This window comes from Poecilia reticulata, linkage group LG14 (genome assembly GCF_000633615.1).
Source record: "Poecilia reticulata strain Guanapo linkage group LG14, Guppy_female_1.0+MT, whole genome shotgun sequence".
Taxonomy (NCBI): Eukaryota; Metazoa; Chordata; class Actinopteri; order Cyprinodontiformes; family Poeciliidae; genus Poecilia; species Poecilia reticulata.
In genome coordinates, this window is record NC_024344.1 from 11,492,079 (window position 1) to 11,509,214 (window position 17,136).

A 17,136-nucleotide genomic window follows, 5' to 3' on the forward strand; every position below is an offset into this window, starting at 1 on the left:
ATTGATATATTACATTTTATTTTAGACCAGGATTTGTATTTGTGCTGGTAGTAGGGCTATGACAGTTTTTTCAAAATGCCTTTGATTGTAATTTTTATGGTTTTTGCTATAAGTACCGATAAAATTTGCTATCAAATTTTAAGCCTTTTTTTCCCGCCTGCATCAAGTGGGGCAGCACTGCATTTACTCTCTATTACACTGGAACTTATTCTGGCACCATTTGTAGGACTTTTAACTGTAGTAATGATGAACCATAAAATTCTATCAGTTTTTAATCTGTAACGTTTTAAAACCTTGACATGTCTTGGTAGTGGTAAACTGGCAATGCTTATTTATTATCAGTAGGTCTGTGACAAGCTCTTAAGGCACGAGACGTAGAGAAACCAAAACATCACCGTTTTTCTCATCAAAGTGAAGCCTGCCTTTGTTTGTCTGGCCTAAGCTTTTGTTGTGAGATTTCAAAATGAATATGTGTAACTTTAAACTTGACAATTTGTTAGATTCATATTTGAGGCTCTTATTTTGAAATAAGAAAATTAAAATCCCTGTTGAGTTGGCCTTTTGTGTAGACAGTTGGCTAATAATGATTGCTCATCTGGTTTTCCCGACAATGTCTGATTACGTAAGCGCTGAAGAATAACGATCTGTTAGCACCGTGACACCACAGCTAACCATTAGCTGCTAACAATGCTAAAACTAGCATCTGGATTAAAGGAAAAGGCTATTTCACATGCTTTAATGTGTATTATTAGTTATTTTTTAGTAATAAAAGCACACTAGACTGACATGAGCTTTAAAAATCTCAAATATAATATAAATATTCTGATTCTGATTACAGGACAAAACTTGCAAAACCTTTAGTTTCCAAATAAAACATTTCCACAAAACTATCAATAGTTTCTCGTTGTCCCAAACACAACATTCTGCATCATCTCATGATTTGTGAGCTGGGTGTACGGGCACACCCATACTCATTACTGTAATAACCAGTAATGGATAGAAATCTCCTCCATAAGCACCTGTGTAGGTCCATGAAGATCTCTTATTGGCCTGTGAGGTCTCGTTTTAGAGAGCCAAAATGCCCTTGACTTGTGTAGTAGCTGTAGAGAGGCAGTTGCTGCGGACTCTTGTGCCTAAGCGATAACTCTTGAATTTAACATTATTCACTTCGGGGGGGTGCCTATTGGGGGGGCTTAGAGGTGTATTTGGAGTTTGTCATATGAGTAGTCAGATGTTTCATTTTTGGTCAAATGCTCATCATCAAAAGCGGAGCCATTTGCCAACTCTAAGATTTTTTTGGTCAAATGCCTCTCTGTTCCATCACCAAAGCAACGCACAATCTTTAATTTAAATGGCCCTGTGCCAGAGCGGGCTGCTTGTTTTCTGGTACTAGATGAGTCTTCATTAAAAGCAGAGAAAGAATTTCACCAATGGCACCGATTCTTCAGTGTTTATATGGACTTTGACTTGAAAAGTGTATTATCCCCCCTATCTGTCCAAGCACAATGAAGCTGCTGTGGATAACAGGTCATGGTGAATGTGTTCTTTCCACCAAATGAAGACGCAGAAACAAGCTGTTCTGCAAAAAAAATAAAAATAAAAATTGTTTAACCGTCTTCAAATTGAGTAATGTTTTGAAGTGTTTATTATTATTATATGCTTGAGGAATTCATTTGAAAGCCTCACATCCTGTCACAATGAGCGCTTTTCTGTCGGACCGAATGCCTTAACAAATTAATCTGCTTTTCTGTTTGAGACGTTTTATTGGCAGTGGAACTAATCGCGAACAGTCAGATTAAATTTAGGGTGCTTTACAGCGTTAGTACACGTCCCTCTGATGCAGAGAAACACACAGTTATAATACTGGTCACTCAAGCACTTTGAGCTTAACAGTGGTCATAACATTTCTCTGGTGTAATTACTGCATGACACCCTGACCGAAGAGGAGGAGGGCGTTTATTCATGTGAATTTGCCAAATGATTTTTTTTTTTTGTTTGTTTGTGTGTTTAAACTGAAGTCTTGAAGGTTGATCCTTCTCTTCCGTCCTCTTATTTTTAAAGCTCATAAAAATTCCAGTTTGTAGCAGTGTTTGTAAAATTTCTTTCAAACCAGAAGAGATTACTGTTTAATTTATTGAAAACTATAGCTTTAGTGACGCCCCCTAAGGTTTCAGCCAAAGGAGAAGTAGAAATGAAAAAAGAAAAATGTAAATGTTGTGTGAACATGTTGGCTTCTCTTGTCAGCAGCCTACGTGTTCTTGTTGATGATTTCCAAGCGTCTGCTGTAAAGGCAAATCAATTAAATCTTGACACTGCGATTTGTTTTCTGCTGCCTTTTTTTTTTTCCTGTAGCGTATACGAGTTAGATGCATTACTTAAGTGTTAAGTGCTTCACAGCATTATAGAGAAACACTCAAAGGTAATAAGACACACGGTGCTCTGAATTACTTGGATTTAATCAGCAATCACAACTTTGTTGGCTGGAGATGAATAATTTTTAATACATTATTATGGTGTAGATAGAGGAGTGCTGCGATCCTTCAGTGTTCTTTGACATTTAATTAGATATTTTTTCAACTTTTCTTTTGGAGATGTTAGTGATAACAATGAGTCGTGCCTGGATACTGTTTGTCAGGTGAACATAGCGTACCTTTATCAAACACGCCCTCTTCTATCCCCTATCAAACCTGCACCCTTATTGGTTAGCATTTCAAAGTGTCCGTGCTTTATATATTTACACAGTGCGCTGAATTGCACTGGATCCCAAAGTGAGAAAGCTTGATTTTGCCTGGATAGAAGACTGAAATTAATTATTACTCTTCAAACAGAAGACTAGAGATCGTAGAGGCTGCAAGCAAAAACTTCAACACAACACTCTTCGTGTGTGCGAGTCTCCATCGGATCCACCGAGGCGAAGACATGAGTTTCTCCACGGTGCCCTGTGGCCCCTTTGTCCCTAGATTTAAATGTACAAGGGCCCTTGAATATATGCCCGTAGTGTTTGTGCGCTGTAAGCATTATTTGCATATTCAACATGTACATTATTCACGTGGCTGATACCGCTCCTTTCATAATCGGGCCTCATGTGTCTCTTTTCAGACCCATCCCCCATCCTCACCATTTTAACCCCCAATCCCCCCCTCTTCTTGATTAACTAATGTCCAATTTGATGCAGCGTATTTCAGGAGCTTGTCACCTAATGCAGGCAGCTGATTAACCTGGAGTCTGGCTGGTGAAGTTGCAATCCCCGTCCTGTCTTAATTTCTTTTTTTTTGTGTGTGTGTGTGTGTGTCTCTCGCCCCCCTTCTCTTCCCCTTCTCCTCCCCGTCCTCCGCCCCTCCTCAGCCTTTTGTTGTGGTGGCAGCAGCGGAGCATGCATTGCATTGGGGCGGTCTGAAGCATTGTGTCTGATTTCCAGCAGACAAAACTGACCTCTGGGGATTTATTGACAGTAAACTCCACAGAGGCAGACACAGAGCTGGGAGAGCATAGACGCAGCTAGAGAGGCGTGGGGTGAGTGGGGGTCGTTGGGGAAGGTTTGTAAGGAAAGAGGCAAAAAAAAAAAAGAAAAAAAGGAGAGGGTGTTTGGGTCGGGGAGGGCACCGTCGGACATGTAGACGTATGAAGCAAAAGAGTTTAGACACCATGAAACAGGAAGCAGGTAGACGCAAACGGAGGGAAAAATCAATATGGTGGGCCGGGGGGTGCAAACATGTGGAATTAAGTTCGATTTCCAAATTTTTTTTCTTTCTATACTGTTTTCTATTGGCAAGTGAAAGAAAATGGCCGCCTCCTACGAGGATCTAATTAATTTTGAAGGATCATCAGCCCCTTTAGTCCGAGGCAGGGTACAGGAGGCGAGGGAGGGGAGGCAGACCCCTGGGCTGATTAGAATTCACTGCAGGTAGGCGCTGGCTGCTGCTCACCCACTGTGTCACGGCTAAAATGGAACCACTGTTGTGAGTGGCAGTCTGGGCAACAGTAGCCTGCCTTCCCCTGGCCTGCTCCTTTGTTGCCAGCATTCACCTCACTTTACCCCTCAGGCAGGTGAATCTACATGTCTGGATGGGAAAGGAAAAGCCAAACTGGGAATATATATACACACACACACACACACACACCTACACACATGTTTGCATTGTCAAAAACAAAGAATAAAGGGTCAGTGGCAGCAGGATACAGTTGCATCTTAAGTTAACTCCTGAAGGGAAAGCAAAAAGGTCAAATATTTACTGTTGGGGATAGATTTAGGTATTTCACTAAATATGTGTAGGATGACTACACAAAGGGCTACAAAATATAATATTTTTATTTGTTTGATTTTCACTAGAAAATAAATGAAAAACATTTCCGCAATGGGGGAGAAGTTCGTAGGTCGTTCAAAACAGTGATGTTATTAAAATTTCGGCTTTTTTTCCTCCCTGTTTGGTTCAGACTGGAATTCTTTTTTGTTATTCATTAGAGGTGTAGCAATACACGCAGCATGTGAGATAAGACAAAATGCAATGTTGGGGTCATGATAATAACACTCAATAAGATTTTAGAAATGTTTAAAAAAAATTATTATTATTTTTTTTACATTACCAGTAGAGTAAAGGCTCCAGCTTTATATAATAGTCAGTGTACAGTTAAGTCCTAAACCATTGAAGATCTAAGTTTAACAGCAATCTTTTAATTTGGAAAAATATTTCTTTCTGACTGTAAAAAATGCTAATGTTTTAGAGTGGCCCAACAATAGTACTTGCACATTTCTGACAACAGGTTACCAAACCACTTCAATGTGGAAGGAAAGATTTTTATCTTTTGGATGTTCAGATCTGAAGTACAGGTTACAGGAAGAGTGTTTTACCCTTTTTCACCCTTTTACAACCTACATTTAAAATATTGACACATAGTAAAATTCTGCACATTAATTCATACCTCAACATTAATAGCATTGACATTTCATCCCTTCTTACTTGTTTCCTGTTGAAAACAAACCATTTTATACCCGTTTACTTATAGTATGGTGAATAACAATTACATTTTTTTTTTCTGTACAAACTTTGTTTAAGGGTGGCCTCCCACCCTCAAACATCTGGAACTGCTCAACAAAGATAAATTGTCAGAGTGCAAGTGAGCACAAGCAAAAAGCTGGCAACAGTTTGACTGACTCTTCCACTGGATATTGAGAAGGGTATAAATAGTGCGTTGTGTTTAATAAAATTGTAAATGAACAATTTTTTAATTCAAAATTAGTACTCTTTGTACATTGTTTCTAACAGGAAATGAGACAGGCATCGCTCCAAATATATTAACACTCCTTAGTTGTACGGAAATCATTTTAAATCTAAATTTGCCATGTTTATTAATGGAGGTAGGCAATATGGGTTTAAAATTTTATTACAATATTTTGTGGAGCTGACAAAAGTGACAATAAGAACCATTTATTACTTCTTTTTTCTGGGCACAGCAATCATACCACCACAAACTGAAAAACATTCCCATTTGTAATGTACCTCTTTTGGAAACCTGTAACTGCATTTAATCATATTTTTAAATTTATTGATATTTATTGATACCCCTTTGAACACAGTGGAGAAAATAATAATAATAATAATAATAATAATAATAATAATAATAATAATAAAATAGCAATTCTGACAATACAGACAGTTTTGGAGGTTTTAAACATAAGTTGGAAATTATTGTGAAAATAATCATTCTTTAATAAATGACAAATAAATGCCTAACCCCAGTTATTAACATAATATATTAATTATTAAACTCTGCCAATAAAGCTTATTCTCATTACAATTCATCAAAATTCAAACTTAAGAAAACACTCTAAAACACTTTAGCTAAGTATATGATTTCTAACTCCTAATGGCGGGAATCAAACAGCAATACGAATTGGCAAAATAATCGCAGTAAAGGATAAAATCTGCAGCATAAATTGCGGATAATCTTGTCATCCCTTGATTTTGTGATGGATTCAAAACTGAGACTTTATCAGAAAACCTGTCGCGTTTTATTTTTGTTTAAACAAATGACTTTTTACGCTGTGCAACCAGATTCTTTTGCATATTTTTTTCATACCCAAATCTTCACATGAAAATTAGTTCTGACTAGTGGTAGAAAAATTGTGTTCAACAGTACAGTTGCACCAGATTTTATAGGCTTTGAGCTAAACATATATGCTACATGATTAAACTTTTAGTTTATTTTCAACATGTTTATTAGAATTTATCTTCATAAATGATGAAAATACTTTAAATGATGAAAATAAGGGTGGAAGGTAGGCCTAAAAGGTATATAAATAAATTTTCCCTCTAAGATAAGAATCCCCTGCATAAAAAACCCCAAACATTTTCTAAACAAATTTGAAACGTTTGTATTCAGTTGACAAATTGCGTCAAGCATAAGTTGCATTTCTTATGTTGGCATGTTTCAAAAAATTATACCTAACTCAGAATAAATTTTGTTTTTTTGAGTAACACCAAAGCTTAGTTAAAGTCCACATTTTCTACTTAACAGGGACGTTACAGTATATATCAATATTATGACATTTTTCAAACTCATCAAAATGATCAGTTTATCTTTAGTAAAGACTTAATTAGCAGCAGTCAAAGCAATTGTACTTTTTTTTTTACCGTGGTATTACTTTCATCAATATCTTCTACATTACTTATCTGCAATAGAAAAAAATGCAGTCTTCACTGTGAACACAGAATGCGCTCACCACTAAGAGCGGTTCACCTTAACGTGTTTTATTTGGATTTAAAGAATGCTATTTGAAGGTCACAGTGGTTTAAACGTGGTTAAGACCCTTACTGAGGTTTTGCTGTGTTCATGTTTGAAAATAGAGACATAAACCGACATGTACTCATTCTGGTTTTCCTGCCAAAAATAAACTGATACAAGGTCTGTAGTTCAACTATAACTCTTGACAACCTGCAGCAGGTTGAGCAGACAAACCAAATTGAGAAATGTTTACTTACCGTATTTTCCGCACTAAAAGGTGCACCTAAAAACCTTCAATTTCCTCAAAAGCCGACAGTGCGCCTTATAATCCGGTGCGCCTTATATATGGACCAATATTGAGTCACAACAGGTCTAGCAACTACGGTAAGCAGCCGCCGACTTCATTTTCCCCCGTAGAAGAAGAAGCGCGCGGTGCATGCTGGGATAGTTGTTAGAACGCTGGTTTGTTAATAAAGTTTGACTGACCTATCTACCTAACTACCTGATAATCAGGTCGTCTGCAGGTCATTTAGCATGACTTCTCCACGAGCATGCTGTGCGCGAACGGAGAAGGGTCACCATCGTCCGGCAACGCCCCGGCCCAGTTGCGGAAGGCTCTCCTCTGCGGGGGAAGAGAGACAGAGACTGCGGCGGCCATAGACATTATGGCGCCGGCAGTGTGTCGGTTGGTCTGTTACCCAGAAAGCAGTTGGGCACAATATCGCAACACCAACACCGTGAGTGAAACAATGACTGGGGCAGCCTACTATATAAAGTACTCGGGTACCTCTTCTTTATTATTACACATCCACATTTGTGGAGAACGGAACAAATCGCGTCCTGTAGCGTCTATTCTATGCGCCTCATAATGCAGTGCGCCTTATAGTGCGGAAAATATGGTACTGTGATTTAGCATTAACAGCTATGTAGTTAGCATCTGCTAGAGGAGGCGATTATTCCTGTAGTTTACTTTTTTTTGTAGTGTTTTAAAAATGCCTTATTTGCACGTTGTAAGGTGAAAAGTGGAGCTGTATTAAAATCTTGGTGCTCTATGGTGATCAAAATATTCACGCTGAGCCTTCACTGTCTACTGCTCGCATCTGCAGGTACGCATTCGACACGATGTGGTTGACCAACAACCAAAAAACCCATCGTTTGTAATAGGAAACTAGCTGAAGATGGCTTCAGTGATAATTTTATTTTCAAACATTGAGGCTAACCACTTCACTACCATTCTATGTATTGACATCACTTTTTCTCTTTATACTTTAGTTAATTTGTGAAGCTGCAGAAAAAAGAGGAAAGTGAAACTGGTGTATCAGACCAGCAGTATAGAGCTAATCTGTGTAGAATGTGCTTCACACATGGCCTCTCTCTCTCACTCTATCTGCTTTGGCAACTCGTCTGCACTTTCTAATTATTCGCGATCTACTGTCACCATATCGCCCAACCCCGCCACATGGAAAAATCAAGAGATTCGTCGTGGTTTCATGTACATGGGTATGGAGTGATTTATTTACAGTTGGCACAAAATGGTGGGAACAAATTGGCTTAGGAATAAACTGATACGGAGCCGTTAAAGTCCTTAAAAAGAAAATCTGATTCAGAAGATCCCAAAGAAAAGTGGAAATCAGTAATGTTTGAGATAGACATTCTCAAGGCTGGCCTGTTTGGTGTACATGGTTAATTTAAACTTGATTAGAGAGCTGTAATAGCGAGAAGTGTATGAAAATGTCATAGTTAAGGATTTTACTTTGAGGCGTCCTTTTGTCTTGACCAACAGTGCATTTGTAGTTGTTTGCTGTGACACAGAATGATCCATTTCAGTTTAGAGTGATTACCCTCTGCTGTTAAACATGCCATTACTTGTCCGCATCAATTATGCCACATGAGAAGCACATTTCAGGAAACACACATAGGTGCGGTGAATTCAGAACTTCTCAGAGCGGAGCGTGTGGACTCGGGGTGACCAAGGGAACCGAATCCTTTATGTTTGAACATCTTCACCTTTGCTTTTCTCCAAGACATTATCCTTCACGGCATGGAAAGAGCTTATCCTCCTTGAGGCACATCCATTGCCTAAAATATATCTGCTACCTTGGAAAATCTAATATAGATACATTAATTTACCAGACGTGGTTGGGTTCTTCTTTAGAACTTCTCGAGAGCAGTGAAAGAATAATTTGTGTCAACACTAATGTGCAGGTCTGGTCAAATCCCAGCCCCGTTCTGGTTACTCAGCAGCCCGGTGTGGTTGCTGGCATTTCAGAAAGAGAGCACTTCAATTTAGTGTTGTGGCAAATGGAAGTGGAACCAAATGTGTTTTTTTTTTTTCATATTCAATTTACCCCACACAAAAAAAAAAATATTTAAGAGTGTCAGGTCAAACTGAACCCACATTAATGATAAGTGTGTAATTTCCAGATACTTTTAAGGCTTCACTGGTTGTAGTACTTTAATGTATTCTGAACAATGTGACATTAATAAAAAGGAACGTGCCTGAAAATGATTTTCCTCCTGCTCTTATGTATTTTCCCAACTTGCCTGACTCTAAGTGATGTGTTAGTACGCTGTGGTTTATCTTACACCGTCTTTGTTGCCAGTTTTGGGGGTCAAACATTTGCGTGCTAATGCGTTTGCCGAGTAGAAGAGCGATTGTGTCAGGCTTTCTTGGCGTCACCAAACCAGCACGTCACATGCCTCACGCTGTTGAATGCCTTTCTTGTGATTTCCAGTGAAAGCCTTGCATGTTTAATAATTGACTCATCTCCATTATATTTCAGCCTAAATTTGCTCCACATCTGTATGCAGTGTTACACAGGCTTCATTTTGGACAAAGGAAAAACCTATCATGATTTTGATTTCTTCAAAATCATTCTTTAAACAAAAGGCCACCCTGGAAATTTTGGAGAATGTAACATTTTTTTTTCTTTTTGACAAGGGTGTGGCTTTGTTATCCTGCAGTTGAGAGAGAGAGAGAGGGAAAAAAACTGGCACCAAAGGCAAAATCATTTTCAACCTTGATTTGTGATTTTGAAGTCATGTGATCACAGAAACGTCCACTCGCTTTGCCGTAAAAACTCTTCACACATCTGTTGCAGCTCGTCTGTGGCAGATATTCCTGTTACTGTGGCTCTGGGTTCATTAAGGGAGTGGCAACATCGACAGGCAGAATGTGGCATTAAGATTTGTCTTTGTCTTTTCTCCCCCCCCCCCTCTCTCTTCCCCTTCCCCTCCTCTCCAAACACTGTAGCAGAGGAACACATGATTTGGACAGAGAAGACTGACAGCCTTGCCTAGCACCAGGCCACTGATCAGCCATCTCCACCAGCAAACTGACCCGCTCTTCATCACCAGCCTCACAAGCATTTTCATTAAAAAAAAAAAAAACAAACAAAAAAAAATCATCTAACTGTGAGTAATGGGGCGACTTCATTTTTTTTTTTTTTACATTACTATTTTAATTGTAATTTTGTTTAGAAAGTAAATGTGCTCATAGTATGTCATTTAATAATAGCGTGCTACTTTCTGGGTGAGATTTGTGATTATTTATTTAAGTGTTTTTGACACATATTGAGTAAAGACAGTTCTGGTAAAATTCTGCCGAATTTTTATGTGCCTTTTTTCCATTTTTCAGTGTCGCAAGTAGTAAAATTTTTTAATTACTGAGAAGTATTTTGGAAAAAACTCAGCCAAAGATGACAGCTTCAGTTAAAAACAGCACAATACTTGACAAGCATTACATGCCAACTAAATTAATTTTGTAGCAGCTTTAAATATCTCAGTTTTCCACTTCCTCCCTATTTCATTTGGATTTTCCTTTCTTTTCTATCTGCTCACTGAGGGGGAAAAAGCACATTAGGTTATCTCTGATCAGCTAGGGCACATTTAGTGTATTGAAGGGGTAGTTAGAAAACGGCATCATCGTGAACACATGGCTGACAAAAGAGGCCTGTTGTCCTTTTAGCCCAGTGCGCCACCTAAAGGCTGTTTTAGGCACTTCAGAATAACGCTGAACACGAGCGCTTAATAAGAGAACCCTCCTAATTGTTCTTCGCTTCGTTGAACTATAAGTTTTCTACATCATCCATAGTAATAAGCAGCAACATTGTGAATGTAAATAAAATCATTAATTCTTTTAGTCATACTGTTTATGTTATTAAATTTATTTTAATCTGAATTATTTAGTTTGTTTTGCTAGAATATATATATATTTTTCTTTTTAATGTAGGTTTTTGTAAACCTGGCTGGCCAACATGTTACTGCCATGTGTAAAAGGTAAACATTTTCTTGGCAAACAGAACAAAAAGTTCCTTTATTTCAGTAATTCAATTCAAAGCATGAAATTCATCTGTTACATAAAATCATTACACAAAGACCGATACACGTCAAGTATTTATTTCTGTTCATTTTTGAAGATTAGAAAATGGAGGCGATCAGCCTGCGGCTTTGCTGAGGTGTTCAGGAAGCCCAGGTTGCTTTAATAAAAGCCTTCATTTTAGGTTTAGTGAATTTCATGTTCCTCTTGCCATCACTCCGCTGATTCTCTGTAGGGATATTTTGCTGGCCAACGTTGCCCAGTTACACCATGGTCATTAAAGCAGGTAGTAGTAGTGGACAATGTGGGCTCCAAGTCCTACCTGATAATAAAACCAGCATCTCCCTAAAGCGTGTCAGAAGAGGGAAGCACAGCAATCTTGAATATCTTAATGGACAGCTGCATTGATAAAGCACATTAGACTAACAGCAGATGACTTGATTTCCCAAATCCCTTTTCTCTTCGTCTCAGGTAAGATGCTTCTGCTGTCGTCTCTGCTTCAGGGGTAGCTAAAGACGAGGAATGTAAAAGTAGTGGCACGTCATCCATGTTTTGTAAACTCACAACCATTCACCCTCCTTTCAAATTATACATGACAAAATGTCTAATCTGACTTGTGTGATGTAAACTAACTTTAATCTGCTCGTGGTTAGGCTTCACAGAGTGCGATCTTCTGCTACCTCTGCCTCTGCGTCCCACAGTCCTGTATTACCCCTTAAATTACAGTGGTCACAGGATTGGGAGTAAAGTATATTTTGGGGTTTTTTTGTAGTATGCCTATGTGGTGTGCGTCAGTGTAGACTCTGTAGACAGACTTAAATACATAAGCAGATTTATTAAGCAATCCAAATACAGATTAAGCAAGCCCAAAATGTAGAAGTTAATGTTAGTTAGGAGGGACAAAACCAATAAAGCCCTGGACAGCGTCCCTCATTTTCCAACGTAAGCATATTAGCACATTCACATGTCTTGTTTGGGTCGTATTGTCTTCTTGTCCCTCTGGAATCTTCCTCGTGACTGAATGTTTTCCCGATCATTCCAAAAAGTTCTTTTGTTTTGCCCAGACAAGTACATTACTCATAGCATGAAGGCCTCATCTTAGGCCTGTTGCTGAGACATAAAGATATAAACTGTTTTCAGACGTTACACAAGTACCTTTCTTCTTCCCCAACCTTTATTTAACCAGGATGAAAAAAACTCCCTGGGATTGCAAGAGTGTCCTAGCAAGTGACAGCAACACAATTACAGTAATTACTTACAGATAGACACACAGTGTCTTTCAATATGGATATAGATTTGTAATAGTGGTATGGTTCACCTCCCCGCAGAATGTCTGGACATAATTTATCGGCCGGTATAGACCGTAGACTGAAATCATTACTTGGAAGCGGCCACTGATTCCAGCCACCACCTACGTTTTGTGAATCTTCCCCAAAGTCTCCAAAGTTTGGGGAATAATCAAACTCACAATAATCTCAAGGCTGTGGTTTTTCCTGTTCATCTACCACATAATTTCCTTCCACTCAACTTTCCATCAATTTGTTCAGAACCAATTGGGCCTGAACAATTGGTTCAGGCCCAATTGTTCAGATTGGGCCTGAACAATCTGCTGCTTTACCTTTAACAGCTTATCTTCAGTTATTGAAATCTTACCCATGATTCTGTAGGTTCCAAATTCATCTTTTAGAAAATATATTTCATCTTTTGAATTGAATTGCTGAAATACGCAAAGTATTTGAAGATATTCTAATTTTTAGATTTGCACCAGTTAATTGGGAGGTCAGAACAACGTTTCACGTTATGTATTAATTTTTCAGGGAGTTTTATTGCTCTTTCTTTCCAGGTGACATCAGTTGCAAGGGGATGACCGAGCGCATTCATAACATCAATCTCCACAACTTCAGCAATTCTGTACTTGAGACCCTCAATGAGCAGCGAAACCGCGGGCACTTCTGTGACGTGACCGTTCGGATCCATGGAAGCATGCTGCGAGCTCACCGGTGCGTGCTGGCCGCTGGAAGCCCATTCTTTCAGGACAAGCTGCTCTTGGGCTACAGCGACATCGAGATCCCCTCTGTGGTCTCAGTGCAATCCATCCAGAAGCTGATTGACTTTATGTACAGTGGAATTCTGCGGGTTTCTCAGTCAGAAGCGCTGCAGATCCTCACCGCTGCCAGCATTCTGCAGATCAAGACCGTCATCGATGAGTGCACCCGCATCGTGTCCCAGAATGTGGGCCTGGCTGGTCCAGGGGGGTTCCCTGTGATACCAGGAGATTCTGGCCAGGAGACGCCCCGTGGCACACCAGAGTCTGGCACCTCCGGGCCCAGCAGTGATGCAGAGTCAGGCTATATGCAAGTAACATCACAGCAAAGTGTAGATCGTACATACACATCCCTGTACTCCTACCCCGGCCTGTCTCTGCAGAATGGCACCCGAGAGCGGTCCCTTTATGTTAACCCCCTGTCAGCAAATTATGATCCAAGCAATCAGAAGGACCAGCAATCTCAAGATCCGCCCTGGATAAACCGCATCCAGGAACGGTCCCAGCAGGTGGAACGCTTCATGTCCAGCGCAGAGTCCACTCACTGCCGCAAGCAACCACGACCGGTACGCATCCAAACAGGAGGGATGCATATAAAGCAGGAGGCCGAAGACGAGTTCACCTGCTACGACATGGGGGACTGCCAAGATGACACTGACCACAACGAGGGCGTGGAGGGCGAATCCAAGGTTGAAAACTTTGACTCAGGGGTCAGCTCCTCCATCAGCACAGAGACAGACACCATGGAGCAGCAGCCGTACCTGACAAGCTTCAGTCGAGACATGGTTGGGGAAGGGCAGCAAGGCATCGAAGGAACTCCAGTGCAGATAGAGGTCAGCGACTCGTCCCCAGAGCGGATGCAAAAGACGGAGGACGGGGACACTTCCCACAGCACTAGTGACAGTAGCATGATGCAGCCCCTGCCAAACTCAGTCAAACTCAGTCCCATGTCCCAGTACATGCGCCAGATAGAATCACACACCAGCAACCTGAGGATGCCGATCACCGTGCCCAGCAATTCCCAAGTGATGGGCACCGCCGGAAGCTCCTTCCTGCCCACACTCTTCCCCACGCAGCCGTCTAGAGACCACAAGCCTTTCCTTTACCTTCCTGGCCAGCAGCAGCCCCAGTTTGTGGCAGTGCCGCCGCCCGCAATGCCATCATTCCCGAACCCCATGTCCGTACAGCAGGCTCCATCTCAGCAGCAGCAGGCTGCAGGAGGGATTGGTCCGGGTGAAAAGAAGCCCTATGAATGCACTCTCTGCAGTAAGACCTTTACTGCCAAACAGAATTACGTCAAACACATGTTTGTCCATACTGGTAAGTCAAAATGTTAAAATATACATGTTGAATGCTCAATCATATAAATATTTCACTCAGATTGTAGCTGCAGACTTCAAGAGTAACAGAATACAAAAGGTTCATCATATGTCGAAAAAAGGCATATTTAGTTTGTTGTGAGCTGTTGTATCAGATTATGGCTTCACAGAGACCAGTAGATTGGGTTAGAATGAGGCATGGTTTGATTTTAAGCCAGGTATGGTAAAAAGGTAAAAAGTTAGGTTAAAGGTCAGATTAAAGAAGATAGTAATTTTAAAGATTTTCAGTGTACAAGTTTTCATTTCAAAACAGTTTTAAAGAGCTTGCAATTAGGATAAAATATGCCTATATTTACGCCTTTATTTGTTATTTTACATATTATCATAAAAGTAAAACGATCTAAACCATCAGAGCCATTTGGATACGTTATACGTAATGCATACATTATCAAAAAATTCAAAACTATTCCTTTAAAATAAAATATAACTCAGACTCAGAAACAAACTGTATGGATATCTTACCATCTGCACCAGTCACACTACTTCGATTAAATAATAAAATTGTAAGTATTTAGCACATAAACTGAATGACAGACTGATTGAGCTGCCTTATAAAATAATATTTATACGGTCGCACCTGAAAAGTGTCTTTATCATTTCTCCTTGACTTTACAATGTCAGTAGAGTTCCTTCTTTAAACAATGTCAACGTCATCAATTTGGTACCGGGGAAACCATCATCACAAAGGAAAAGAATCAAATATCATATAATTAGATGGACCCATAAAAAAGCCTTCTCAAACAACCATTATTATTCATTACAGTCCATTTCCTGTCCAGAAGCACTCGCTTTGGAGGTTACTGACAGAGCAGCATACGGAAGAGATGATAAATCATGGATCGATCACTCAACAAGATTAAATCTGAATAATCTATGGCAACCAAGGATTAATTATATTTACAAATTTTGTGAGAAAGAGGTTTTCTATTAGGTAAAACCCCGTGTGTTTTTAAATTGAAGCTTTCCCCACATTTTCTGCAGCAAGCAGCACGTAGTGGAATAAAAAAATTAAAACAAAGCTAGCTCAGGTTTACTTAACTTCTAGCTTAAGGTGTTTCTGCACAAAATCCTGCAACATAGTCCCTATATAGAGTCTGCTGGCAGCTTTTCAGGAGAATTGAGGGTCAACAAATGGACTTGACTCTCTTCCAAATCACTTATTTGCTCATTTTTTTGTCTTTAATGGCTTGCTATAAGCTTTTAGAAAGCTTGATATACACCCCACACCATGAGGATGCTGAAATCCTTCATTAAAAATGACCGCAACACACAGATTTTGACATTTCAGTCAAAGCCCTCATCAAGTTGGCTGTTTACACGATGAACAGATGGAGCTAAATTAGCTTTAGAAACGAAGATGGGAATAGAATGGGGAGGTTAAGATTTGCACGGTTTTCCCAGGAGTGATGCAAATAGTACTTTTTTTTTTCTAAAACTAAAGCATAATTTTAGCATTACATTTGGAGTACATTTAGACACATGGCAACAGAATAACACTGAAGCATGTTCAGATGTAATTGTTCAGACACTGCAAATGAGTACTCCTCTCTAATGTGCAAACCTTATTGTTTCTGGTGGTGGTGGTGGTGGGGGGCTTCAGTCTCTTAATGCGTTTGTGTTGTGTGCACATCCAGGTGAGAAGCCTCATCAGTGCAGCATCTGCTGGCGCTCGTTCTCCCTGAAGGATTACTTAATTAAACATATGGTGACACACACAGGGGTGCGCGCCTACCAGTGCAGCATCTGCAACAAGCGCTTCACCCAGAAGAGCTCGCTGAACGTCCACATGCGGCTGCACCGTGGAGAGAAGTCCTATGAGTGCTACATCTGCAAGAAGAAGTTCTCACACAAGACCCTGCTGGAGCGCCACATGGCCCTGCACAGCAACGCCAGCGCCATCACGGGGCTGTCTGTGAGTGTGGGCAACCCGGGCCCGGTCTCCATCCCGATGCCGATAGCCGTCCCCGAGCCCGGAGCTGGCGTTGTGGCTCTCGCCATGCCAGTGAGCGGCGGCGCCGGAGTAGGGGCCGGGGTTGGAACGGGAGTGGGTGTAGCTGCCGAAGCAAGCTGCCAAGAAGGGACCACCTACGTGTGCTCCGTCTGCCCTGCCAAGTTCGACCAAATGGAGCTCTTCAATGACCACATGCGAATGCATGTCTCCGATGGATAAGTACAAATTTAAAGAGAAAAAAAAAAGAAACTTATTTCTGAAAGAATGACAAATACAATGGCACTAGATTTTCCTTTTCTTATTTTGAGGTATGAAGAGTAATGAGTATAGACACTGGCACATTAAGTTTCCCCAAAAAAAAAGTTTTCTTCTTTTTTTTTTCCTGTTATTCTAAAAGAAAAAAAGATGGTGGCCTTAAGGCTCAGTGGTTTGATATTGATCTACTGGATGGATCCAAACTACGGGCCTCTAAATGTATGCTTTCCTAAAATACTGATTTATGTGTTGAACACTACCGAAAGGCCTACGAAAGAAACACATACACACAAACACACCTTTAGTCTAGATACGTCTGAATGACTTTAAATGAGCAAATATGTTTGAATGTTTGTGATTTTTGCATATAAGTCTGTCTCTTTATTTGTCCAAGTGCGTGCGCGTCTGTCTGTGTGTGTGTGTGTGTGTGTGTGTGTGTGTGTGTGTGTGTGTGTGTGTGTGTGTG

At 40.2% G+C, this 17,136-nt stretch overlaps 1 protein-coding gene across 2 annotated transcripts in view; it reads left to right on the forward strand.

Annotated features, from left to right (window-relative positions):
• Positions 1 to 16,681, forward strand: part of zbtb20 (zinc finger and BTB domain containing 20) — a 33,125-nt gene extending 16,444 nt beyond the window's left edge. The window contains exons 2-5 of one of the 2 annotated variants that reach the window (XM_017308580.1): positions 9,977 to 10,137; positions 10,955 to 11,001; positions 12,885 to 14,405; positions 16,099 to 16,681. In XM_017308580.1, coding sequence (XP_017164069.1) covers positions 10,980 to 11,001; positions 12,885 to 14,405; positions 16,099 to 16,634 — 2,079 coding nt within the window. In that variant the 5' untranslated portion in view covers positions 9,977 to 10,137; positions 10,955 to 10,979 and the 3' untranslated portion in view covers positions 16,635 to 16,681. The remainder of the gene's footprint in view (positions 1 to 9,976; positions 10,138 to 10,954; positions 11,002 to 12,884; positions 14,406 to 16,098) is intronic. The other variant, XM_008427769.2, reaches the window with a different exon arrangement.
• Positions 16,682 to 17,136: the final 455 nt, after the last annotated feature.